At 42.0% G+C, this 27,851-nt stretch overlaps 1 protein-coding gene across 4 annotated transcripts; it reads left to right on the forward strand.

Annotated features, from left to right (window-relative positions):
• Positions 1 to 27,835, forward strand: DESI2 (desumoylating isopeptidase 2). 4 transcript variants are annotated; one of them, XM_087828984.1, is made up of 6 exons: positions 1 to 92; positions 18,789 to 18,861; positions 20,045 to 20,116; positions 21,477 to 21,570; positions 22,885 to 23,026; positions 25,317 to 27,835. In XM_087828984.1, exons 1-6 carry the CDS (start codon positions 51 to 53, stop codon positions 25,545 to 25,547), a joined length of 654 nt encoding a protein of 217 aa, XP_087685110.1. In that variant the 5' UTR covers positions 1 to 50; the 3' UTR covers positions 25,548 to 27,835. The 4 variants fall into 4 exon arrangements, with proteins under 4 accessions (XP_087685110.1, XP_087685112.1, XP_087685113.1 ...); XM_087828986.1 differs by having other exon boundaries at positions 22,890 to 23,026; positions 25,317 to 25,568; XM_087828987.1 differs by having other exon boundaries at positions 22,902 to 23,026; positions 25,317 to 25,568.
• The last annotated feature ends 16 nt before the right edge of the window (positions 27,836 to 27,851 follow it).

The following is a 27,851-nucleotide window of genomic DNA, read 5'->3' on the forward strand; positions in this document are numbered from 1 at the left end:
CCGCGGAGACCGAGCGGCTGGAGGACGAGGCGGCGGCCGCGGGGACGAGGATGGGGGCCAACCAGTTAGTGGTGCTCAACGTGTACGACATGGTGAGTGCGGCCCCTGGCGGCCCCGGGCCGGGCGGCCCCGCCGCTTCCTGCCGCGCCTCCCGCCCGCCGCCGAGTCCTCGGGGGTGGGGGAGGGGGCGTCGTCCGTATTCCCCGATCCCCGAGCGCCCCGGGGCTTTGGCCGAGGCCCGGGCCCGCCGGACTCTCTCCCCCCGCCCGGCTCGGACCCCGACGCCTGGGCGGACGAGCCGTGTCCTTTCTGCAGAGCTGCGGTCGCGGGTCCGAGCCCCCTCTCCCGCCTCGGGGACTCCGAGCCGGCCCGCTCCCCCCTCGCGGTCGCCGCGCTCCTCCGCCGCCGCCGAACCTTAATCTCTCGTCCGCGGAACTCTCGAGCCCCTCTTGGCGCCCGGAAAGTCACAACTGCCGGCGTCCGTGCTAGAACCTCTCCGGGGGCGCACGGCCCCGCCGCCGGGGCAGCCTGCGACCCAGCGGCGCTGAGAGGTGTGAGAAAGCCGCGCCTGAATTATTTAGAGAGCGCGGTGCGCGCCCCTCCCAGGCTCCGGCGCCGCTTCCAGGGGGTGCAACAGGTGTCCGACGTGCCCACCGCAGCGGGCCGGGAAGCGCTTGTTTATGAGGTCACCTAACTTTTGGGGGTACTGCGAGCACCCAGAAGCCAGTCCAAGGGTCGCGCTTGCCTCATAATTCATTGCACTGGAAATGCCCGGTGGAGCATTATCGTTGCAGTTAGATGCATGCTTGGGTTTGCTTGCTTTTGGTGATTAGTTTTTGTTTTTGTTAATGTCTTCTTTTTTTTTCTTTTCCCTCCCCTAAAATTTTCCTGTAAGTGGATTGGCAAATGAAAAAGTCCCCTTCGTTGTTTTTGTTGGCTTAAGGATGCAGAGGATCAGAAATACTAGAGGTCGGAAGCCTTGGTTCTCATTCACGGATCTAAGCTTGTTCCTCCCTTGCGTTGCTTATAAGTTTCTAAAATTCACAGTGTAAGGTCTTGGGGAGAAAGGAATTCCCCCCATCATAATCTGGGGATCGTGTCCGGAGGGCGTAGACTGCCCCTTGAGGACCAGAGGTGAGTTCTCAGTTGAGTTCACATAAGAGCTGGGAGGTTAACATGCTGAGAAAAGTGGGGCATGATCAACTCCCAGAGAAGAGGAATCAGAGCTAGAGATCCTAGAAGAACACAGCCCTTTGTAAGGTCTTTGGCCTGTGTCACTGGCTAAGAAACAATTCTTTAGATTTAAACTTTTTGTGGTCAGCTGGATACCTTTATTTTTCAAGACTTTTAATTGCCTTTTTACTGTTTTGTTTGTGTGTTTTTACCCCCCACCCCAGTGAGGTCTGAACTTGGTATCTTGTTGTTAATGACAATTACAAACCATCCCTCGAGATACATTCTGCCTTTGAGCATGCCTTGTCTTCTAGATTGTTAAACCCTCTTTATATGTTAGGATTATTCAGTGGCCAGGAGGCCACGGTTTCATAGCCTAGAGGAAATCTGAAAATAGAGGAAGAGGGTAGTTTTGCTTTTTTAATAAAACCATTTTTTGGCATATAGTGGACTTATTTATACCTTAGGTATTCTCGGAATCACAGAAATCATTGGTAATTGTGGTAAATGTAGAAAAAGCTAGAGAGATTGAAACCACTATATTTTAAAGGGAGGAATGTCCTAAAAGACGTTGACAATATTAATTAACAAAGATCTTGTTTCTCACGTCACTTTTGTAAAGAGGTAGTTACAGAGAAAGCAGGTAGAGAAAAGGGTAAGTTAAACCTGTCCAGATAACTAAAAACAGGGAGGGTCTGGAATTTCCAAACCATAGTCTGATTCATTATCTCTACTGAGTAATTCCCAGTTTTTCTTTCTTCTGCTTTTTCCTATGGACAGTAAGAAAAAAAGTATATGAATGTTTATCAGAATGCTGAATAGTTGAACTGTTAGACTTCTAATAACCTTGCCTTTGTATGCTCTTTTGAGGACTTTGGTTTGTGACCGTTTTATGTCACTAATTCAGCAACCTACGGTTATTTAAGTATGACTCTGTAGAAAGTCACAGAAATGAATGAATTATCCTTTCTTAAGGAATTTAGAATATCCTAGGGGAGGTACAATAGCGGCGTGATTTGGATAAGAGGAGAACAAGACGTTAAGGAGGGGACTGCATGAGGTCGTAGGATGGACAACAGTGCGAGATAAAGGGAGAAACCTGGAGGGCTGGTGGGAGCTCTGCAGGCGGGAGCACCAGCCTGGCGGAATGGCAGGAGTAGGAAGGCACAGGCTGGACTTGGGAAATCGCAGCTGGTCCAGAATAACGAGAGTGTAGGGTACGGGAAAGGAGACAAACTGAAAGTCTGATTAGAACTTTCTTAGTTTGGGGCTGGAATGAAGCCCTTAGGGGGTCTGTGAGCCAGGGGGACCCACCTAAAGTTTTTGTGGTAGGGGCAGCATGATCAGAGTTGCATTTTAGAGTTAATACCAGTGTGGGCTGAGGTATAAATTTGTGTCTGTTGTACTCATGCTCGTTTTACTCAAGTCAGTATTGGTTTTTGAACATTTTTGCTTCGTGTCAAGGGCATATTCCTTTCGTCTTTGGCAGTACTTCCTGTTCATCATAGATGCCTTTGATGAGCATCGCTGCCGTCTGTACCACCTAGTACATCAGCTGTCTAGTCCAAACTTCATAAATATGTGCTAATAATCAGTTTATAGGGACCTCTTGCCATGTATCCTTGTGCTGCTTGTCTGAGAGACTGTCACCTGCTCCTAGTCACTAGATCTGGAGCTGCTGATCATTCCTTTTCTCCCATAACTCTGCCACATGTACCAATCTTGTATCGGGGTCACCTGTATTAACTTCCTCCTCTTGGAGGTGTAGTGTAATCCTCATAAGGTTACCTAATCTTAACACAGCACTGCTAAATTATTGCTTGCCACCTTCTCAGTGATTATGTTTCTCTTTGTACTTCTCCACCAATAAAATGTCCTGGAGTTATTTTCTGAGTCTTGGGAATGAGGTTATTCACATATTGCTAATTGACTGGCCTACATAGTAAAGCCGGTGATTCAGATCAATTTCAGTTCCTTGGACAATCTCTGGTGTAGTCACTTCAGCACAAGGTCTTCATTTGTCGTAGTTCCAGATTATGTGCTTTTCAGGTTATCTTGGCTACTAATGAATTTTTATAAAGTAAAAATATGCAGCAGTGTGATAATGTTTATAGATTCATTCCATAAACAGTTTTCTTCCTTTTTTTAAATAGTATGTGTACATCCTCAAAGTCTTAATAGAAAAGAAACACTTTCTAGAACTCTTCAAATAAGGAAATTTTGGTCTGCGCTCCATTCTTTTGACCCCTGTCTCCATCAGACTCCTCCGAGAGAGGGGGGTCATGCAGGTGTGATAGGATCCGACTTCCCACGCATCAGCAGATCTGAGCAGGCCTTCTGAATGTGTTCCAGACTCCTCTGAACATAATCTTCACCTAAAGGATTCCATGATCTCTCTAAAGCAATATGTTCAGTAACAGAGTTTTTCCCTCCCTTCTTTCCTCACCTTAGACCTTCCTACTAAACCTCTCTGTTGTAATTTTAGTGTGATAACTAGTACCTTCTTTCTGTTCAGTTTCCCAAGCCAGAACCCTGGGAGTGAAACTAAGTTCTTCATTGCAAACCCTTCATAATCAGTTACCTCAACAGGCCCTGTCTCTCTGTTTTGTTCTGGTTGATTCTATCTGAAAGTAACAGCTTGACAATCAGTGGCTTAACCTGGAAGGATACTTATCTTAAGTCCACAGATAAACAAACCCTGGGTTAGGTCAGCAGCTCGGCTGGGTCATGAAGGACCAAGACTTTCCATCCTTCTATTCTGCTGTCCTCAGCATGTTGGCTTTTGTTCTTGGTTGTCCCCTCAGAGTTGTAAAATGACTTGTCATAGCACCAAATATAGTGTCCTCCTTCAGCAGGATGTGAAGGAGGGCGAGGGTGAATGGGGTCTTTCTCTGCATGCACCTCTCTCCTCTCAATAGAAAAGGCTTTGCCAGAGCCACCCTCCCTTCCCGAGAGATTGTCCGGAACTGCCTGGCATGACTGTGATGAACCTGAGAAAGAGGGTATCTGGCTCTTCCAGCTTTCTGGTGAGTTGTGGGTAAGGAAGGCAGGGAGTTGGAAATGGCAGTTAGCTGGGGACCTGTGATGCCAATCACATGTTTTATTTTCTGAGTATCTTTAAATTGATTACCTGATCCTCACTGCCACTGTTGCTTCTCAAGTTCAGGCCCTCACTATCTCTTTGCATAAAAGCCTTCTCACTAGTTTCATTTTTTTGGTATTACTCCATTTTAATCCATCTTCCCTTTTGTTACCAAAGGAATCTTCTGAACCATAAATGACTGTGCCATTCTTCTGCTGAAAATGCACCAACAGGCTAAAGTCTAATACCCTTTATGATGTAACCCCTACCTGACTGTTAATGGCCCATCTCCTGCCAGTCCTCCACTACTTCCCACCCCACCCCACACACTTGATGCTCACACAGTGAAAATTTTTCAAGTTATCTGAGCAGGCTATACCGCACACCTCAGTACCTTTGCACATCTAGCCATTCTGTCTGAAGTGTCCTATTTCAAAAAGGATCAGCTGCAACCTCCTGCTCCCTCTGGCTGTAGCTGAGCATTTCATCGTCAGACTTGGGTGAACTCGTGTTCCCTAGTTGTACTTTCTCCCTGTCTCAGTCACTGTACGTATCATAATTCTGTACATCCCCCTAGACTGAGCTGCTTATCGCATCACACTGTCCCCAGTGTCTGCAGCAGGGCCTGTTCACTGTAAGGTGTTCTGTGAGTACATATTTACCATTGAGGGGGGTTTTAATTAAGCAGTTTTATCAGGAATGGTGTCACTACTTAAATAGCATGAAAAGGTCATCTGCTCCCCCTTCTGTTTGTGCCAAATAGCTATTTCTGTATTTTCTTTTTTGTACTTTTACTTAGTGCATGGCTGGATTTTAGCTTTCAGTGTTGGACTTGGGTGACCAAATGAAAGGGGGAAGATCATGGGAATGAGACAGAAAAAATATCAAATATTCTTCTTGGTCATGGTTTTTTGTTTTTTTAAGCACCGTGGGACTAGGCTGAGGAAATGTCTTTATTCCATTTATTTTTGAAGTTGGATAAGAGTCATTCCACGGAACATTATCTTGCTGAAAACACTGTCAGTTCCTGAGTTTTAACATAGATTTGCTAGTTAATAGGAACTAGTCTTAATCTTCTTGTGCTGAGTATGCACTGTGGGCCAGCACTGTTTCCACCATTGACTTAGAAACTGACCCAAGAGTCTACCTAAATAAAGAAGACAATCTGACCTCCTACGTTATCCATAGCAGTGTCTTTTTTTTTTTTTTTTTTGGTTTAGTTTATATGACAAAAGAACTTACTCTCTGTATGTATTTGTTTTCCATTGCTGCAATAACAGATTGCCGTAAACTTAGCCGATATATTATCTCAGACTTCTGTAAGCCAGAAATCCAGGTAGGCTGGGCTGTTCCTCTGCTCCAGGTCTGGGGCTAGAACAACAGTGTCAGCCAGCCTAGGCCCTAGGGGCAGCTTGGCCTCCAGGGTCATTCAGACTGTTGAGACTTCAGTTGCTTGCAGCTCAGACAACAGTCTCGTTTCTTGCTGGCTCTCTGCCGGGAGCCTCTGGGCTTCAGATTTCTTGCGTTGCTCATCTGAGTTCATTTTTTTTCTTTTTTTACCTGGAGCTCCAGGGGAATCCTCCCACCAACAAAAGCCGGGTGGTATGGCGCATTGAACTGATAGGACAGCAGAGCTGGGAGGGTATTTTGGAGGCTTTTGATGCCTGATGAAGAAATCTCCGCCCTCCCTGTGGCCAGCAGGGCTTTTGGAAGGATGGGGACTGCATTTGAGAAACTGCACATGCCTGTCCTGCTGCTTTGTTTCTTTAGTTTCCCCCTCCTCCTGTTTCTCTTCCTGTCCCGGGGGCCACGGTGATGTCAGTGAGGAGGTCGCTGCCTGCAGCTGGGAGCCTCCAGGGAGTGAAATTGGGGCTTCAGAGCAGAGGGCCTGGCAATGCTGTGTCTGCAGGGCCAAGGTCCAGCTTTGGGGGCAGGAAGGGGTATTCCAGGATAATGTCCCTGTCTTAAGGTCTCTAACTTTAATTACATGTGCGAAGTCCTTTTGCACATCCTGTAATAGAGATTAGAGTGTCAACGTCTTAGGGAGTCATCTGCCTTCCACAGCATCCGAACCCTAGAAAATTGAACTTTCCATGTACTCTACGTCTCAGGAGCTGACTGCAACCCCACTGACTAACCTCACTTGAAACCGGACTACAAACCCCAGGGGGGCCCTAAAGGCTATCCGGCAAGGCTTCCTTATTTCTCTGGCAGCTGACTTTCCCGCTCTCCCAGACAGCTACATATTTCATATTCTGCCTCTTCCTGACTCAGCTGATGCCCTCACTGCTGGGCAGGGGCAGGGGCAATTGAAGAGAACCTTCCCATTCTTCCACCACCACTGGCCTGCTTTCCTCTGTCCGCCCTCCTCTTACATGGAATGGACTGAATTGCCAGTGTCCTTATCTGAGGTCAAGGCGTCCACTCCGTGCCGGATCCCATCCTCTCTCCTCTGCAAGGACTTCTCTCAGAACTGTCACCGCTCTCTCTGCCTCATCAGTTTTCCCCTCTGCTGTCACTCTAGTCAATGTATGAGTGGCTGTATTGTTACCCAGCCCTCATCCATTTGAACTGAAGAAAATCAGTGGGCTACTTCAGTATGAACTCCATTTACCACCCACCGTGATGTACCGTGCTCTCAAACTAGAGGCTCCTGTCCTTTCCAATCATCCTCTTCAGAAATGTACTGTATTACTTTTAAAAGGCTAGCAAATAAGCAAGCAAGACACATAGTAATTACTTTTGAAAGGTGGTTGGACTCAGCTGAAGTCCCCTAGCACTTGTCACCCTGAAGCAGTTCCTTTCTCCACTGTGCTGTCCTGTTCATCGCTGCCGTTGGCAGGAGGGTACAGAAGCATGCCGCCGGACACCAGCAGTGGCTTAGGTGTCTCAGCCTCTCTCCAGCTGGCTGCTCACCTGTAGGAACCTGCTTCTCTCTGCTCTCCTGATGGACCTCCCCAGCCTGTCAGGTGGCGTGTGAGAGCCCCCAGCCATCTGCACTGGTTCAGAGCAGGAATAGCGATGTGAGAATCATGGCCGAGGCCCGGGCAGCAAGAAGCTGTACTTGACCTCCTTGTCAAGCCTGCTGTCTGGAATCTTGTAAGTACAGTTGGCCTTGAACAACACAAGGGTTGGGGCACTGCCCCCCTATGCAGTTGAAAATCTGCATAAAACTTTTGACTCCCCCAAAACTTAACTACTACTAGCATACTGTTGACTGGAACCCTTACCAATGACGAACAGCTGATTAACACATTTTGTGTGTTTTATGTATAATAAACTATATTCTTACAATAACGTAAGCTAGAGAAATGAAAATGTTATTAAAATCGTAAGGAAGACATATACATATATTTTATGCATTCATGGAATACCTTTTTCTTAATTTTTAAAAAAAAATTTCTAGGCTATGTGGTTCATCTGTGAGTTATTTTAAAATTGTCACAAATCTCCAAAAAATTTTCCAATGTGTTTATTGAGAAAAGTCTGCATGGACGTGGACCTGTGCAGTTCAAACCTGTGTTGTTCAAGCATCAGTTGCAATGTAATCCAGTTCTTTGTGTTAAATCCTGGAACCAGACCTCATGGATTTGTATCCTACCTCCTGCTTTTTAGCTGTGTGACCTTTGGAAAGTTACTTAACTTCTCTGTGCCTCTGTCCCTTTCTAAAACAGGAATAGTAATGTATCTAACTCATAGGGTTATTGTAAAGATCATATAAGTCAATTTACATAAAATTCCTGGACTGGTACCTGGTACATGGTAAGCACTAGAAAGTGTTAGCTATTGTTGCTAATGTTGTTATTTGCAGGTATAGAAGCTAAGGAGCTCCCATTTGTATACTTTGAGCAGCTGCAACACTTAGTAACTTGGTCTTAGTAACTTGGTCTTCGGAATCTCTTCACTGTATCTGGAGTGTTACACTTCAGAAAACAAGTTCTACCCAATTGCACTAAAGCAGGCTGTTGTGTGTTTGACACTAGCTCTAAGATTTCTCCCATGGTGTATTGGGCTTAATTGTGTCACCTTTTCTGCCCTTTCTGTGTTAGAATTGACAGCTGGTCTTTAGCCTTTCAGCCAGATGAGCTTAATGGAACTAATTTATAAGCCTTTAAACATTCGTGGAAATCGTGAAAATAAACAACTTGACCTGAGATTGGTTTGTATACTATAGTGTAATTGTAATTTCTAGCCCGTTGTCCAACAGTAAGATAAGGAATTTAAAATGATAGTTGTTTCCAGCAGTTTTCAGTATATTCTGTTGAGTGTACTCTAGTTTATACTGAGTGGTGTGAAAAGAGTTGTTTAGTTGAAAGTACCTTCGAAATTCTAGTTTCCAAAAGGGACATGTCCCCTAGATTTCCTCTCACCTTCAGATATGAGGTTTAGTCACAGTTCCCAGAATAGGAGGTCTCTACATTACTTAGTGTCAGGTGGGGATATTATATGGAATTTAGGCAAATGGTATGTGGTGGTACATGAGGGGTCACTATAATTTCACATTTAAGTAAAAAATGATGAGTTCATAGTAATGGTCTCCATCTTATTCTGAAGTTGTTCAGAATACTTCAGGATTGTGTAAAGAAAATCAAGGGCATATGAGGAAATAGAGTTGTGTGACAGGAAAAAAGTAGGTGAAGGCTAAGAAACCTGGGTTCCGTTTATAGCTTAGCCATACACTGTGTGCCATTGGGTAAATTATTTGCCTGAACATCCTTAATGTAATTTACATATTTTACATGGACTGTTCTCATTATGAAAAACAAAATAAGTGAGGGTATGTTTTTTAGAGCGGCATCCAGAAAATGAGTTATTAATTTACGATATAGGCACATATTTCTGTTTTGACACCTATCAAACTGTGATTGTTTACATTCTTAATGAGTTCCTATGCGTAAGGACTGAATTAATCATCCTTGTATCCGCAGTGTCTAGCAGAGTCTCTGACACATGGGAGGTATGCATACGTTTTATGGAACCAAAGTTGTCTAACTTGCTTTATAGCTTTGCTGGGAAGTAAACATTTAACATGAGATTTATTGTCTAACCACTATGCTATACACCTGAAAGTAATTCAGAAAAATATTTAGTGTAAACTGTAATTGAAAGCAATTTTTTAAATTAAAAATAAAATGAAAGATTTAAACTGAGACTCACAGATCCTCCTAGAACAGTGTTTCTCAGTTTTACCCTGGACCAACCAAATGGATATTTTATGTCATACCCATTATACACACAACAGTACTGAAACCAGATGTTAAGAAAACACCTTGCTTTATGTGATGTCATCTGATTAGTTTGATTTCATTATTTTTCATTCATTTAAAATAATGCTGGTGCAACCCATTGGATGATTTCAGGATCTCCTAAGGGAGTGCAACCTGCAGCTTAAAAGACACTTATGAAGAATGCAAGCTCCATAAAAACAGGAACTTCATCATGTTCACATCTGTATTGCTAGTGCTTGGCATATAGTAGGTGTTCAATAAATATTTTTGGAAGGAGTGAAAGAATGGAGAGGCTTTTTCCCCATATGTCACGATTAAGAACAATACAAAGGAAAAGCGTTACAGACTCCTTGCTACATTTTAGCTCATCAAGTATCTGAGTGACCTACTAGGAATAACTTAGTACACCAAGCATCTTAGAGGATGCAGTTAATAGCTAAGGCTTATCTCAGACCTTATGCAGTTTAGAGCCCCATCCAAGAGAACAGTCAAGTACAAGCAGGCCTTCAAAGAAGTTGAAAGATTTTATCAAAATATTTGACACCAGCCATAGGCACAACTGAAGTTAAGTGCTGATAGGAGAGATTTTTCTGGCATAGATGTAATAGGACCAAGAATTGGCAATAGTACCCTGCCTCATCTATTTCTCATCACTAGTAGAGTCAAATTGTGGGTTATACAAAACAGATTTAGTCTTAAAAATATTCAGGGGACATTTGGTTTACTATTGATTTCACTGTTAAAAATCTCTTCTCCTTTAAATAACTTAATTCACAGCGATCCTTTGTGTAGCTTGTTGTGGATCCTAAAAATTAGGTCTTTTCGGCAAGCACAATAATTTGTTTTTGAAAATTAAGTTGGTCGATAAAGAGGAGGAAGCTTTAGCTTCATACAAAATACATAGCACCACATTTTCTTTGGTTTTAGGTTATATAAGAATGCTGTTTTGTGTACTCACACTCGTGAATTCAGGACTGTTTAGGAGCTTTTAAGACAGTCCTTAATTAAGCCAGCCTTAGGCTAACCTTAACATTTATCATCAAAACTGGGACTTGAGCAGAAAAGAGGGTGCAGGCTGAATAGTTATGCTGAAACAGGAGTAAATAGGGGGACCTGTTCCAATACTAGGAAGTATGACTACCCTAGCTTTAGTGAATATGTTACTGTTTGGCTACTTTGTCTTGAAAAGAAATAAAAAGAAACTACAGAACATTTACAAAACTGGACACACTATTAACTGAAAAATTACTGGCAAATCTTTTGTAATCAGGAGAGATTACTTTCAAAGATTGAAAGTAATCAATTTATAAATAACATTGTAATGAAAATGGGTTTTTTTATATAAATTTTTTCAAATATCTAGAAAGTGAGTCATGTGCTTATTTTAGGTAATCTCTGCTAGTGAAAAGATTGAACATTTTCTTAGAAATAATAATAGAGTCTATTCTTATAGTGTAAATCAAGTTAACAGACAGCCCTGGGTGTTCATGATTTCATCTAAAAAAGATATAGGATATCTCAAACAGTTCATTTAGGGAGGTTTTTTAGCTCTGCTTTATGACTAGCCCGATGCTAAGGCACCATAAGTAGCATTGTAATATGGTTCACTATTAAGTAGCATTTGCTGTAGGATTATGTAGGACTCAGCCCAATGGTACCAAAAAGACCTGACAGGGTAGTTTAACAGTGTGAACATCAAGGACAGTTTATGTGACATGGAACTATAGTAATTATCACACAATCTCCACTAGTCACAGTTTTAGATTTTTAACTCAATAGTCGAAACACCTTCTCTGTTCCCTAAGCACCTTTTTATGGGAATTAAGTAAAACATTTGCTTTAATCCACATGAACACTGGTTGTGGGTTTTTATAGGAAACAGTCAAACTTTATACTTGCTCAGATCAATTAATACTACCTTTTAAGGAAGGCAGGCCCAGACCTGAGTTCCAGACTCGGGAGATAGCGTTTATCGTTTTGTTGCTTGTAAACAGGAAGCATAAAATTTTATTAAATCGATCAGGCAAATCACTGACTAAAATGAAGTTTAAGGAAATTTCCATCAGAAGACTAATTTAACATTTTAATGGTATATGACTATAATACGGCACAGTCAGTTCTCTTCTACAAACAGTGCTTTAAAGTAATAAATGGAAATACTTAGGCCATTTTTTTTTTTTTTGGTATTGAGGCAAAATTGGGCTCAAAAGTAATCATACTTATGTATTTATTGCCTTCCCACATATTTTAAGATAATTTTTCTGTGACTTGTTTTCTCTTTTGTTATATTAATACTTCAGAATGTTTGAAAAGCCTTCCAGAGCAGTGACACTGGCTGGCACTAGGAGGCGGTGTGTGTGAGTGGTCCTCCCCCGGCCCTCCGTCTCCCTGGTCTGAGGAAGTGCAAGGCCAGGAGGGCCTGCACCCAAGTGAGATGTGGCTCTCCAGCCCTCTGCTCAGTCCCTCGTGCAAGTGTAAGCATTTATAAACCACCGCCTTTCTTAAGAGACCTTTTACTCAGATCTTCCCAAGACCTGGAATAATTGCTTGTAGGAGTCTTCTAGTCAAATTAAGCCTGCTCTTCAGTTTAGTGGGTCATTGCCCCTGGTTATTTGACGTCCTCTCCCAGAGGTTCTTGAAAATTCTGAGAATTAACAGATAGCCAGAACTGATCTGCTAGAACAGAAATGTTAGGGAAGCATCATGTTGTTGATAAATGTGTTTGCTGCTGCTAACAATTAATGTTTACTGTGGGTCAGGCACTCTTCAAGTACTTTGTACGTCATTAGTTCATTTAATCCCCACAGCAGCCTTCTGCGGTAGACACTATTTATCTCCGTCTTATAAACACAGAGAGTATCAGTCTCTTTCCCGGGTCACCCACTAGTAAATAGTGAAGCCAGAATTTGAACCAGTGTTCTGTCTCTGGGATCTGAATTGGAATCAAACTTTTGAGGTAGATTAGGAACCTTAAAAAGTTATCAGATATTTATGAAAAAAATAAGGCAAATAGCCTCAGATTCCTGACACACCACCCAGTGTCTTTTCCACTATAGTTCAAATGCTTCCACTTGTGTTAGTTGTAATACTTGGCTCAACCTTTTATCCAACAGTAATCTCTGAAGTAAATTCAAACATAATAGATGCAGTGTCCTTGTGATCTCAACTGGAATAGAGGAGCATTTCGGGCATTCCCGCTGGACCCTGAGGGGAAGAGAACCTTAGATTACCCTGACCGAACAACGTCATCAGCGCAGATGGTTTAGGCACGTGGTTGGCGTGGAGATATTGTGGTAACTCTGCTGTTGCTTAGTGGTTTGAGAGATGCTATTTTGTGGTAGCAACTGGCTGGTTTACTGTTTTCCTTTGGTATGTTAGGAGGGGTTTAAGAACTGTAAACTAACTCAAATGAAAATATCTGATTTCTCATGGAATCCCAGAGGGATTATCCAGTTGTCAGCACTCAGTAACCTTGAATGCTCAGCCTCCATTAGCGGACCCGCCCGGTAGTCTGTGTCACTCCTGCACCCAGCTCGGCCTTTGCGTGATAAACCCTCGGAAGGCTGGCCCCAGTGTTGTCACATACAGCTCTTAGCCCAGACTCTGCAGTTGTCTGGAAGCAGAGTCCTTAAACGGTCTTCTGAACACTAGCTGTACTCTTACACTTGGCCCAAGCTCTAGGAGCACAAGTGCTCTTTTCCCAGTCCAAACAAAAAACTAAGCTTTCTGTTCAAATTGTCCCGGATTTTCCGTTTTCCCAGTAATGTAATTTTAAACTTTTGGCGTCTGCTACTATTTAGACAACAAAATAAAGACATACCCAACAAAAGTTAACAGAGATCTTGCTGACATCCAGTCTGAGCAGCTTGTTTTGTTTGTTTGTTTTTCCTGGATACATGTTCTTGGCTATAATTTCACGTTGCATATTTATGATATGCTTTCTGTTAGAAACTATCAGTGTTTTACGGTATTCTGCAAAAGCATGAATTTCCACATTGCAAGTTTGAGAGGCTCTGTTGAGCTTTGTACAGAGGTTTTTACCTCCAGAGCTGCCATGTGCAAGGTTTTGACAGTAGTAAGTAATTGTTTAAAGTAACGACAAGGAATGGAAACCAAGATAGAGAAGCATCGAGAAACACTGTTAATTTCTAAAATCTTAAACTGTGAGAGGGTAGCAATGACTTCAGTATGAATAGCAATGGCAAATCATTGTGGGGAGTTTCACAACTGAGATCATTTCGTAAAAGGCTTAGTCCTCATATACTTTTTTGTTTTTTTTGTTTACAGGTATCTCATTAAATCCTCACTTAAAATAGCATCATTCATATTGTCTGCGTAGCGTTGGCAGGGCTTTGAGGCAGAAGGACTGGATAAGGCATGCTGACCTTGAATTAAACGCCCCTCTTCCACAGGCAGCTTGCCCAGTTTTTAGAGATTGAGCCTCCCAGGCGTGTTCGCTAATTATAGAGCCAGGAAGCCCTAACATGAGCAGAAACATTTGGAGGGCACCACTCCCACTGGCTCTCCATGGAAGGCTTACCCTCTTTTCTTCTGAATCCATTCAGAAAAAAAACAACAACCCCACACCAAAAGAAAAACATCTAATTCACTTCATGGTGTAAATTCTAAAAATTTCGTCAGTAATGTGCTGCTATTCACGTGTGAAAAGGTGCCTGATCAGAATATGTATATTAAGAGTTGGGCTCTTTGTTTTTTTCTGTTCTTGATGTGTTGTTTTTAGCCTGTTTATCACGTTTTTGAAAGCAGCCGTCCGGAATTAAGAATGTAGCCTGTAATTTGAGAAGTGACCTCTTCAGAGGTTTTGATTGGGGATTAGAGTTGAAGAACTACTTGGGCCATCTTTGGTGTTATTAGAAAAGGACACTTTCTTTACAGTGTCCTTTGAAGCACAAAATGTTTTCTTTTTTTCTAGTTTATTTTTTCTTTTCTTGCTTGTGCTGCTTTTGTCACAACTAAGAAACCATTGCCTAATATAAGATCATGAAGCTATACTGTTGTTCTAAGAGTTTTACAGCTTTAGATCCTACGCGTAGGACTTTGACCCACTTTGAGTTAATGTCTGTAGGTGGTGGGAAGTGGGGGCCCCCTTCATGCATTTGCATGGATGTCCTGGTCCCAGTTCCATTTCTAAGAAACACTGTTTCTTTCCTCCACTGAAGTGTCTTGACACTCTTGGCAAAGATCAATTGACCATAAATATAAGGGTTTATTTCTGAGCTGGATTCTGTTCTTTTTATCTGTATATCTGTCTTTATACCAGTTACACACTCTTGATTACTGTAGCTCCTCTGTACTAAGTTTTGAAATCAGGAAGTGTGACTCTTGCAATTTTTTTCAAGATTTTTGGCAGTTATGGGTCTCTTGAATTTCCAGTATTGACCTGTTAGTTTCTGCAAAAAGGGCAGCTAGGATTTTGGTGACGATTGTGGTGACTGCAGGTCAATTGGGGAGTCTTATCATCCTAATAATACTAAGCCTTCTAATCTGTGAGGGTCGAATGTCTTTCCTTTATTTAGTTCTTTAATTTCATTCAATGATATTTTATAGTTTTCAGATACAAAGTTATGTAGTTATTTTGTTAAATTTATCCCTAAATATTTTTTGATGCAACTGTAAATGGAATTGTTTTCTTAATTTCACTTTTGTATTGTTGGTTGCTAGTATATAGAAATACAGTTGATGTTTGTATTAACCTTGTACCCTGTAACCTTGCTGGATTTGTTTCTTAGTTTTAATAGGTTTTTAGTGAATTCTTTATGATTTTCTATATACAAGATCATGTCATCTGCAAATAGAGATAATTTTACTTCTTTTCCAGTCTGGGTGTCATTTATTTTTCTTCTCTAATCACTCTGGCTAGAGTCTTCAGCGCAGTGTTTCATAGAAGGGCAGGAATGGACATCTTGTTTTGTTCCTGATCTTAAAGGGAAAGCATTAAATCTTTCACCATTAATATGGTGTTAGCTGTGGGGTTTTCATAGATGCCCTTTATCAGGTTGGGCGTTTCCTTATATTCCTAGTTTATTGAGTGTTTTTAATCATGAAAGAGCTGGATTTTGTCAAATGCCTTCCCACACCTAATGAGTTTATCTTGTCCTTTATTCTATTGATAGGGTGTAGTATGATTAATTGACTTTTCAGATACTAAACCCATCTTTCATTTCTGGAGTAAAGCCCACTTGTTGGGGTGTGTGGTCTTTTTATATGTTGCTATTCCATTTGCTAGTATTTGCTGAGGACTTTGAGTCCATGTTTGTGAGAGGAAACCTATGGTTTCCTGGTGTCTGTTCTTGATGCCAAGTTAATTCTGGCCTCAGAATGAGGTGGGGAGTGTTCACTCTTCTTCTGTCTTCTAGAATAGTTTCTGAAGACTTGGTGTTGATTCTTGTTTAAGGATTTGGTAGATGTCACCAAAATCCTCTGGTCATAGGCTTTTTTCTTTGTGGGTAGTTTTTAAATTACTAATTCATTCTCTTTTCTCTCGTTCTTATTCATTATAAATCTATTCCTATTTTTAAATTTCTTCTTGAGTCAGTTTTGGTATTTGTGTCTTTTGATGAATTTCTCCATTTCATCTCAGTTATCTAATTTTTTGGTATATAGTTGTTCACAGAGTTACTTAAAATTCTTTTTATTTCTATAAGATAAGTAGAGATTGATATCTATTCATAGATTTCTAACTAGTAACTAGTTACTTTAATCTCTCAAAGAAATTAACCCTTAAAGTTGAGGGCCTTTTTAGGGATAAGAATACAAAGAAACGGAAAAGCAAAAAATCATTGAGTCCCTTACTGTTCCTGCAAATGGAGTAAGCAACATGAACATTAATTCCCGACTGGCACACAATACTGAGACGGAGCCTCGGAAAAAGTGTTAGGAGTGGATAGCCTTCTGCTGTTCATTACTCTCCAAAGAAATACCTCTGGGTTAAGAAATCCTTTTCCTCACAACCTGTGGGCTTCCTGTGACCTTGAGCAAAAACACTTGACCTAAGTGTCCAACTTTCCGGCTGAGAGTAGAGATAACACTACCACGTGCAAAACAATCAGGTATTCATTTTTCATTGTAGTGTCTCAGCAGTTCTTTAGAAACCTTATATAGGTCACATCCCATTATTCTGCACTCCAAAGGGCTGACCAAAATTTTGGATGGTATATTTCCCCCTTGTCTTTAAGTTTCTCTCATTTTACAGTTTCCCAATTTATAAAAGGTATCAAAAATACCTTTTTATTTTTTAGAATGTAAAGTCTTGACTGCAGGGAAATTTCAAATTAAAATAGTATAGCACGTACCCAGGCAACATACAGGAGTTCTAAGTGTGAAATTCCCTAAGAGTAGAAGAGATCAGTGCCATTTGTGAAAGTGCAGAGAGTAAAAGATTTCTGAGTTCGGGATCCTCATTCTGACAAGTGCATTCCCAGCCCAGCACTGTTTTTACCCTTTGGCCAGAAGTCACTGTTGGTATATAATTTTTCTTTTTCATGAAAACCTTTCTATCTCTTAATAAAACATTTAGATTCCCATTATAGTCATTTATTATAAAAGCACTTTGGGAAGGCTATTTACTGCTCAACTAAAAGATATTGTTAAAATTAAGTGATATGGGACATTAAATGGAAATAAGTGTTCAATTTACTAAGAGTTTAAAACACTGTAGACAGCCTTTTGTTGTAGACAAACCATTATATATATATTTTTAGAAAATATTCTATATTTTAAAAGAAGCTCACATGTAAAAAGAGAAAAGGTCACTAAAGTAGAGCTGTCAGCATCCAGAACAGCATCAAAAAGCCTGCTGGTGCAATCATTAAGGAAATCAGTATACAGGCCAAATTATTGGTTGCAAACACTATAAACAATGGGATTTCTCAAATGGAAAAAGCAATGTAGGTCCCAGAAGTTGGCTTCCGAGGAAACTGCTCACTGGAAGAAGAATGTTTCTGGGGACCAGCAGGATCACCTGCTATTTTCTACTCCCTGAAAACAGAGAAAGTAGGAGGTTAGCAAGGAACTTGGAAAGGCAAGGACTAGATCCTCTCTTTAGTTCCCTCGAACTTTTTATTTTCAAAATCTTTAAACCTTCAAAAAGCAGTTGTAAGAAGAGCACAATCTGTATACTTTCACCTGGCTTCACCAGTAAAAACCATATTTGCTTTCTCTTACCCTCTCCGACACCACACACTCGCACTCACAGAAAGTAAGGCGGAGCATTCCAGCATTTCATCTCTAAATGCTGCAGCGTGTTTTCCAAGAGGATGGCCTCTACCTTAACCACACTACGGTTACCACACCCAGGATCTTCAGTTGGTACAATATCATCTAATGTGTAGTCCCTGTTAATGCCTCCACCACTTATCCCAATGATGTCTCTCTCTTTTTTTTTTTAATCCAAGCTCCAGTCAGGATTCCTTCATTGCATTTAGTTGTCTTGTCTTTTTAATCTTCTTTAAAGACTAGCCGCCTTTTTTTGACTTTCACATCAATATTTTTTGAAGACCAGGCCACTTTTCTTATTGACTATCCCACAGTCCAGATTTAGCTGATTTTTCCTTATGGTTATATGCTCTTTAACATATAGTGTACATTCATTTAGTTATCTTTTATTCTAAATACTATGTCTTTTAAAACATTTTTCTTTTGGGATTGTTATACTCTCTTCTGGCATTTCTTCCATTCCCCTCCATCCCACACCACCCCCAAAATTTTCTACCCGGGGAAATCTTATTTGTTCCTAAAACACCCAATTTACCTTTTCTGGGAATTTTTGTTTACACCAATGATAAGAAGATTGGTCTAACCTTTGTGCCTCATATTATTTATTCCTATATTATCAGTATCAAACTTGGAGCTGAATCAGGACATGTATGTCTCTTTCAAACATTTTTGAAAAGGAATAAAATATCCCTGCCTTGAGGAAGCTCACCCGAGAATGAAAGGGAAAGCTTAAGATAGAAGAAAAACAGACGTGAAAGCTGATGTTAGGTAACTTTTTTAAGTGACTAACAGAACTTTTATGTCTGTTTTTTCCCAACCTGGCCAGGTTTAGATTTGATGCTCTGAGCCTTAGGTAATGCGCCTGTACACGAAATGAGACATTCCTTTGGCCCGGGAAGGAGTTCTACATAGGCTATTGCACAAGCGAGGCACAGATAAGACCGAATGGGAGTTTCCGAGGCATCAGGAAAAATACCAAGAAATGGGACTAGTACGGGGAGTCGTGCTTCCTGCAACGTGGAGTGGAGTTATAACTGAACAGAGGGTCTGAATCTTTTCTTTTTCCCTAGTACTGGATGAACGAGTACACCTCATCCATTGGCATTGGAGTTTTTCATTCAGGAATTGAAGTATATGGCAGAGGTACGTGTACACAGTCTCAATACTTTCCGAAGGTTTTTCGTTTAAAGGAGTTGCTAAGTTGTAACTATAGCTCTTCCTTTTTGTCTTTTAACTGCTTCCCTAACTTGTTGCAGAAAAGTGGAAGATCATTTCCCCATATTTATTTATACCGTACTTTGGAAAAATGCCCAAAGTTGAATGTATTTGGGGAGAAAATACCTAAGTACATGAGTGTACACTCATTTAGTTATCTTTTATTCTAAATACCGTGTCTTTTAAAACCTCTTTCTTTGGGGATTGTTGTACCATTACAGTTTTGCTCTAACAGATATTGGAGTTCTGAGAAATGTTGCACTTTGAAAAATAATGTGATACAATCATTTTGGCTGAAGAAGCGTTGGTTCTAGAAAGTGTCACACTTGAAATACCAATTTCCTGAGGGAATTTCAGTGATTTGCTTTGGTAAACCTACAAGTGTATAGTTACAAAGTTTACCATATCACCGAGCAAACCCTGCCCTTGGTCACAGCCAGCTTTTCGCTGGAGAGAGGTGGCCTTTGTCATTCATTACTCAGCTCTTTGTATTCCTTATTGCCCTCTATCATGGTGAGCTTGGCGGAGCCACTCACACAGCCACTCTGCCTCCAGCAGCCGTGTCCTCCTAATTCCCACTCTCCCTGAAGACAGTTTACTCCCGATCAAGTTGGGAGCAGTAATGGTGGGTGTCAGGCAGATCACATTGCCAGTTTCATCAAGGTTGTACTAGTCTAGTACATTAGTTTGAATCACAGACTCGCCCTATAGCAGAAATGCCTGTAATTGCTTCAGCGAGGCAGGCTCTGTGGCCTCTTAGACTATGTTACTGCCATTTATTCAAAGGAGACTACACGCCAGCTTTAGCTATTACAAAGAAAAGGCTCGTTTACTTAAATGTGTCAGTAGGGTGTTTGTAATGTCCCTTTTTCGTATTGCACATTGTCAGCTGCATCCAGAGTGGTGTAAGAGTAGTAACTGGCCCGCAAAGGTCTGCTGTTGCACCTCCCTTTTACCGAAAGGCTGCATCTACCCAGTACTCCCTGAAAAGCAGTGAGGCTCCTGCTGAAAGCTTCAGTGGCTGGAGCATTGCTGGGGGTGGAATTGTAGTGTGGGGTTGGCTCTCTTGTTTGACTTGGCTTCTGCCAAAGTTGTGTGTGTTCCTTTTCAGCTGAATTGGTATGGTGTGTTACAGTTTTAAAGTGCCATCCAGTTTTGAAGCACATGACCATGCTCCTGGGAGGTAAATAAGAGCATGTGGCATTTTCTACACTTTTCAGATGGAAAGCTCACACCTGCCGGAAGTCACACTGTGCTAATGGTTAATAGAACTAGGAGTTGAGCCCAAATGGTGTTATATGCTAGTCCATTGTTCTTTTATCTGCCTGATCGTTGCTCCCTGTCATAAAATGATTTAGGAATAATTAGAGACATGGTTCAGAACATGTCCATATAAGCTTAGCAAAGCTGGGCGCATACAGGGTGGGGCAAAGGTAGTTTACAGTTGTTCGTATGAAAAGTCATACAGTAATTGATAAATAATAATATAAGAATAAACTCTGTTTCACGTACTCAACTGTAAACCTGCTTTTGCCCCCACCCTGTGCATTCCTGAAAATGAGCAATCTCTTCTTGATGCAAGAGTAAATGGCTCTGTGACTTTCCTGACTATGATTGAGAAAGTTAAAAACCCAGATACAGTCTTTCCATGGCAAGCCTGACGACTACAGTGTTTTATAAAATTCAGTCATTGAAAATGTTTTAATGTATACTTCAAAATTGAATGTTCAACATCATTGTTTTTTCCTGAAAGTCCTGAATCAGAAGTAAATTTAGTGTCTGCCAGTCTTTCCCATGCTGTGTTCTAAGACCTTTTAAGTGATGAGCTTAACTTAAACAATTTTTTGGAATTCTTTAAGCCCACTAAGATTTGCCACTTAAATATCTAAGTTTTTCATATCAGAACTGTAGACAGAAACTTTAGTTCCCTCCTTATTGGAACCATTCTGCATTTTCGTTCTGGAGGAGAGTTGGCCTCTGCTGAGCGCAGGTGGTCCCCTCCGGCTGAATGGGATGCCGTGCACAGCCTGTGCGAGTGGGTGTATGTAGTAATTTGGCAGTTTATTTTCTCTTGAATGGGGAAATTGAATTCAGTTTTTCAAGTTTGCTAATGTTTCAAAGATAAACCAGGAATCTTCAGCCCAGGAACCATGAAAACACGTTATTAGACAGATTTTTTTAGTCAAGTGCAATTTTGAATTTTGATCACTTTAATTTAGAAAATGACCCAACACTGAACTGACCACCTAGTTAAGATAGGTTGGCAGAGAGACTGTACTTACATCTGAGTGTTAGTTACTCTCCTCTTGCCAGTAAAAACAAAGTCAGCGTTACTTCTGAGTGTCTTTCATTAAGAGTTTCAGGCCTTTTGTGTCAACCGTTCTATACAGGTAACAGCTAAATGAGATGCTCGTGAAAATTAATAACCTGAAAAAATACTCAGGTGGAATCATCATTATCCTCGCCATTTATTAAAGCTAATTCAGCATTCTGGTTAAATTTTGTGTGAGAAATACTAAAAGTCATGAGTTTTCTCTTTTCAGAATTTGCTTATGGTGGCCATCCATACCCCTTTTCTGGAATATTTGAAATTTCTCCAGGAAATGCTTCTGAACTAGGAGAGACGTTTAAATTTAAGTAAGTAGGGAGGATAATTTTTATTACACTGTTTTAGGTGTCAGAACTTGTTTTCGGGCATACAGAATTCATTCTGTAGGTTAAAATCAAGGAAGTTAAAATGTTTCTATAGCATTGCTTTAGCTGCTAACATTTTATTTGAAAATCAGATCTGTCTCAGTTGTTGTGTAAAGATGGGAGTCAGCCAAATAAAGTGCCTGAAATAACCTAGGCTCTTGCTTTTATTCAAGACCCATATAAGTTACTCTGTGTACTTTAAAACTGTTTTACCTTGGTATATCTCAGGTTCTGCTTTAGAAAATGTTCATATCCAGTTACTGCTTCCCCTCAATCTCCTGTTTGCAGGGAGATGGAGGAAAGTTTTATTGTAACCTACCTAGCAGTATTAAAAATCTCTTCATTTTCCCAATGAAAGATGCTATTTATAAATTTCAAATATTTAAACAGTTGATCAGCCGGGAAACTATTGTTAAGGTGCCTTATGAGTAGTAAACATTCAGTAGTAAACTGAAGATCTGAATGCTGATCATCAGGTTTCTATTCCTTAATTAAGGTTTGATTTAAAGTGATGTTTAGAACCTTAGTTTCAAGGAGCTTCAAAGACACTTCTGGGCCTACAATAGTTAACTTGCCAGAAATAGTGAAATGAGGTTATAGCATTGAAATTCAGCATAGGGCTACCCGTTAGTCACTGCTGTGCTCATGGTTCCCTTGGCCTGCCCCTGATTGGAAACACTTCCCCATAGAAACGCTGTACAAGGCCATCCTGAATCTATTCCTTGGGTCTCCCTTTAGGCAAGACTACTAGATAAAAGGGTTTTCTAAGTGTTTTCAGCTTTCTCAGCTGCTTACTCGATCTGGCTAAAATTCTACATGCTATTGAATAATGTCTATTACATTTTCAGGGTAGTAGTTGGGTGAGGGCGTTGGCTGTGCCAACCATTGAGGGCAGGTGTAATTAGCCAGGAGTATTGGCAGCATGGAGTTGGTTCTCTAATAGTGTAACTACTTGCACAGTAGTAGTCAGAATAGCTGCTGTTGCATCCTGAATGTAAGGGCACGTTTTATAAAGAAGATGACTTCCTTAGCGTGTGAACTATTCAGAAGTAGTGTGCTCAAGAGTTTATGGCAGAAAAGTAGAAACTAAAACAATCAACATTTTAAAGTATCTCATTTACCTTCAGTCTTACTACAGTAACTGCTTTGCTATATCAGTCATGATACCTGGAAATAAGCCAATCTTTAAGCCTGCTTTTTATAAATACCTAAACCTCACGCAGCTACGTTTGTTTGTTTGTTTGTCTTTTCTTTAAGAGAAGCTGTTGTTTTAGGGAGCACGGACTTCCTAGAAGACGATATAGAAAAAATTGTAGCAGAGCTGGGGAAAGAATACAAAGGGAATGCCTATCATTTAATGCACAAAAACTGCAATCACTTTTCTTCAGCTTTATCAGAGGTAAGTTAAATGTTGTCCTAAAAGTTCTTCAAATCAGGGACATTTACTAGTATTCTTGCTGTCCCACTGCATTTAATCGATGCATTTTTTCTGGTTCTTTGTGTTGTATGAAGTATAGTATTACGTTTCTTTCTCCTGCATGACCTCTTTAAGAATGGTGAGTTTAGAGCTGGCAGGGCCCTAAATTGTGATTATATTCATGAGGTTGCTGTGGGTACCGTGAGTTAGACTATTGTCTCTTCTAATTCATTTTATTACAGCCTGAAACTTTCACTTTTAAAAAGTTAATGCCTGAGAGACTTCTGCTTTCTAGCCACTCATACTTCCCCTTCCCTAAATTTTAGTTGCCAGCTTGAATTTCTTTCCCAGGCTCTTACTTATTAATAAGTAATTCTTTTCTCCTATCTCGAAATCTTACTCTGCCAGCCTATCACACAGGCACTTATTGGCCTTCCCAATTCTTGAATCCCAAGCAGAAGACCAAAACTAGATCGAAATTACAGGACCTTGAAAAAGAAAAGGGAAGGAAGAAAGCAAACGATTACCAAATAAGGTCTAGAGAATTAAATAGCACTTGAAATAGAAACAACTTCCCAGCTTTCTGACCCCGAGCAACCAGTTGTAGCAGCACCACCAAGTGCTGCAGAAATTGCGAGGTGGAGGGAGACAAGGAGCTGCCTCTCCCTGCGCCCCGCAGGGATGCCCAGCCGCCCGGCCCTTTCCACTCCCTCGTGCCCCCGCCGTGCAGCTTCCCACCAGGACTGTAGCTGACTGTTGCCGTGCTTCTCAGAGTCTCTTTAGGGACCATGAGCACCGCGTAGGAATCCGGGAGACGTGCGTCGTCTCTGTCCAACTACAGACGTGCTGAGTCAGATCTTCGTTGTACACGATCCCCAGATGCTTCCCATGAACATGAAAGTTTAAGCGGTGCTAGTCCCGTGGATGCATTGATAGCACAGAGGTGACCTACTCAATTTTCAGGGAAGAAGGAAGGTGGCTCAGCTTTCTTGAACCCAGACATTGCATTTATAAGGAATGCAAAAACAGGTGGCTTTTAGTTTACAGAATTCTGTTGTAGGCTAATCCAGTTATGCCCCAGGGGTTGAGATGAAGTCGGCTTCCCGGGAAGCACACGGGTAGACGGAGGAAGGTGGATCACAGGATAAACTCAGACTTAGGAAGTGCAGTGAAGAAATGCCGGCTCAGCAGTCAGCAGCGGCCATACATTAGCCAGATATCCGCAGTCACCACGTCCTGTGGTTAACCTTCAACTATGCAGATATCCCTTCGTGTGTCTTGGGTGTAAAATGTAATGTAATGGCTGTCTGTCTGTGTTTTTAGAGTAAACAGATGGCAGTGGTATCCTGTAAGGTCAGTAACCATTCAGGCGCAAGGCCACACTTTTAGGGAGAAAAGTTACATTGCTTAGTTACAGGTGTCAGCCTGTTTATATATCAGCTAATTTTGGGAAATACTACTTTGAAACCTCTTTCCTAAGTCATCATCTAAGAGATGGATGGCACTTGTAGGTCACATGATCACAATCTTTGGCATGATTGGAGGCAAGAATGCCGAAAGGACCTTGGAACATGGACTCGGTGAAGCCCAGCGTTGCCTGTAGAAGGAAAGAGGGCAATAAAGAGTAGTTAGTTTTATAAAAGACCCAGGAGGAGGGATCCGCTGAGGGACTCCCTCTGACCCCCATTCTGCCTCTGTTGTCCCTAGTAGACTTAAGCAGTCACAGAGCCAGGCCTTCCTCTGGGGAGATGCTTCTTTCTGGACCCGTGTGAGTGGGAGCTCCAGGGAAAAACCGGGTCAAGGACAGAAGCAATGGGGTGAGATGAGCACCAGGAGGAGCGGAGCGCTAGAGGCTGGAGGGACGCAGAAAGAATCTGGGAAAGGGGAGAATTCACAGGCAGGAAAATGCCCAAGATTGCCTGCGCCTGCTGCCCGGATCCTCGGTGACTCCGCTAGCGCCTGTATTTACAAGTCTTTCCTGCGTGTGTTGTCTCAGAACAGTTGCAAGGATCAAAGAGAGAAAGGAGCCGAATGGAATTAGCTCAGTTTACAGATGTAGAAAGTAAGCAGCTTGCCAAGGTTCTTCAGAAAGGAAGGGGTGGAGCTGGCAGTAGGGACCCCAGGCCCCCGAGTTAGGGAGCTGTTTGTTACCAGAGGCCTGAAGTCACCTCCCCACGGGCTAGTTGCAGTGGCTTTTCTGAACACCGGTCCCCCCTCCTTGGCAGCGGCCGGTTCCCCTTAACTGTCACCTCGCACCTGTTTCTCCCTCCAGATTCTCTGCGGGAAGGAGATTCCGCGCTGGATCAATCGGCTCGCCTACTTCAGCTCCTGCATCCCCTTCCTCCAGAGCTGCCTCCCCAAGGAGTGGCTCACCCCCGCCGCCCTGCAGTCCAGCGTGAGCCAGGAGCTGCAGGACGAACTGGAGGAGGCTGAGGACGCCGTCGCCTCGGCCGCCATGGCCCCCACGGCGGGCTGCAGGCCCGGGCGCCACACTAAACTATAAATGTCTCCAAAGTCACACGTTCAGAACTGTCTCCGGCAGTTGAATATCACTAGGGAGAAGTAAAAGAGAAGCGTCCTTTGGATATTTTGTATGCAAAGATGGCTCTCCCCCAAATCCCAGTTTTACAGCTCAGGATTATATTTGTAATCAAACCACTTGGCGCAGGAGGGAGAACTTTGCGCGAAGCTACCCTCTGGTTTTTTTTACCCACTTGTAAATTCGGATTTACTTCTGTTTTATACGAGCTCTGTTAAGTTATGTTTACAGTATTTTGTATCGCTGTTTACAAATCTTGCATGGACTCCTGCCACCGTGAAAGAAGAAAATCTTCATGTCTTCAATATTAGGCAGGTAATCTTTGTACACTTCCGACAATTGCCAGAACGATGGCATAGATAATAGGCACACAAAAAGGTACTTAGGCGGTTACAGTCACCATCACCTGCTTAAGAATTGTCTTTCAGGTTTGTTTGTTTCTGTTAAGGTTTTGGCACCAGGATGCAGAGGTGAAGGAGCACACGCAGCCCTGAGGGTGGGCCTTGGCCGGCTGAGCAGCGGGCTCCAGCTTCCTTCCTCTTAGCTCTCCTCCCCTCCCACTCAGCAGCACATCCGAGGTTCCCGCCCTGCAACCGGTTGCTCTCATCCCAAATATCCATCCAGCCGGGCAGGATGGTCCATTCTTGTGTCCGTCTAGACGGCTTTGATGCCTCTGACTCTGTAATTAAGATGTTTTTTGTTAAAGACCTTCTTGCTAGTAACTGACAAGTGGTTTTGCACACGTGTTGGGGGGGGCCTTCATTTTTATTTTAACACACTGACATCCTCCCTGCACAGGGTTTTGTGAATGGGGTAGGAACACCCTAAATGGTAGCCTTCCGAGTAGCAGGGCGAGTTGACATTCAACTGCTTTTAACTATTCAGGCTGCCTTTTATACTAGACCTTGAAAACTGGTCTACAGTATCACACTCCAAAAAGGTAATTGTTTGATATTTCACACAGTTTATGTATCACATCAGAAAGACTATGTTGAGTTTGTTAGTTTGTTATGGGAGTAGTTTCACCTCATAATGGAAAACCTAGTCTCATTGACCTTGTTTAAAAATCACATTTGTATATCTTAAAATCCCTCTTTCTGTTCTCTCAAACCTATGTCTCTCACAAAACATACTCAAGGATGGAATTGTGACCAGATAGGTCCTCATTAGCAAGGATCCGTCTGCTCGAGTCTACTCCCAGCGTGACCTTGGACATAAGAGCCAAGTCATTACCTGTCATATTCACTCTTTCTGCCTTAAGAATGAATGTCCTATGTGAAATACTGGATGCAGTGTACAAACTACCCAAGGCAGTGACTCCAGCTTTCTATATGTGGTTTGTTTTAAAGTCATTCACTTTTACTTCAGCGTCTAGACTGGATTGTTAGTGCCCCTCCTCTTTGTAAAGATAAGTATCTTTCAGTAAACCACATTTTTAACTTTCCCATAAGCTGGTTTTGATTCATTTTATCAACTTAAGCACACCCTGTTCATGGGGAAGATAAACCTCGAGCTATAAGCGTTGACCCGAGGAAAGCAAAGCCACTGAACCTAATCTATGCTTTGTTTTGTTTCCGGAGAGGAAAGCCTGTACGAGTTAGTCTCGGTTCTCTAGGGGGCAGAGCACTTGTTTTAAGAGATGCGACAGGAAGAAGAAAGAATACATGACCTTCATGGGAATGTGACCTGGTTCCGGTCTAAAGGGAGATTAGAATAAAACACTAAGAGGCGAGCAGTGAATTTGTTCACTCGAGGCCTGTCACCAAATCCAGGTTAGGGACAAGTACACGATACAGTTTGCTTGGGACTCTTCATAATGTGGTAGGTCACGGTTTTCCTAATTCATTCGGATGCATATGGTTTAAAGCCAGGTTGCTGACACATGGAGGGGGGGCCGTGCGTTAGATCCTTCCTGGTGGAAAGCCAGGAACATCCAATCTGTGCTCACTCAGAATCCAGCACCTCAGTGCAGAGATAACTTTATTTGTATTTTGTTGTATTTACTTTAAACTGCAGCACTTGGAATTTTAAAATACTCTAGAGTCCTAGTTTCAGAAGTACATTGTGGCTCGAGGCCAATTATAGTAACAATCAGCTGATGAAATTCTGGACCTGCGATGGATCCCAGTCTAATTGTACTCAAGGTTGAGAGAGGGAGAAATATCTTTAGGAAATCTCACGTAAGCCAATCCCTTCTCTACAGTTCCTGATTGAGAATGGGTTTCATTGACTAGCACTTGACCAGCTTTTCCTCGCCCTTGGAGAGAA

This window comes from Miniopterus natalensis, chromosome 21 (assembly GCF_054644295.1).
Source record: "Miniopterus natalensis isolate mMinNat1 chromosome 21, mMinNat1.hap1, whole genome shotgun sequence".
Classification (NCBI taxonomy): domain Eukaryota; kingdom Metazoa; phylum Chordata; class Mammalia; order Chiroptera; family Miniopteridae; genus Miniopterus; species Miniopterus natalensis.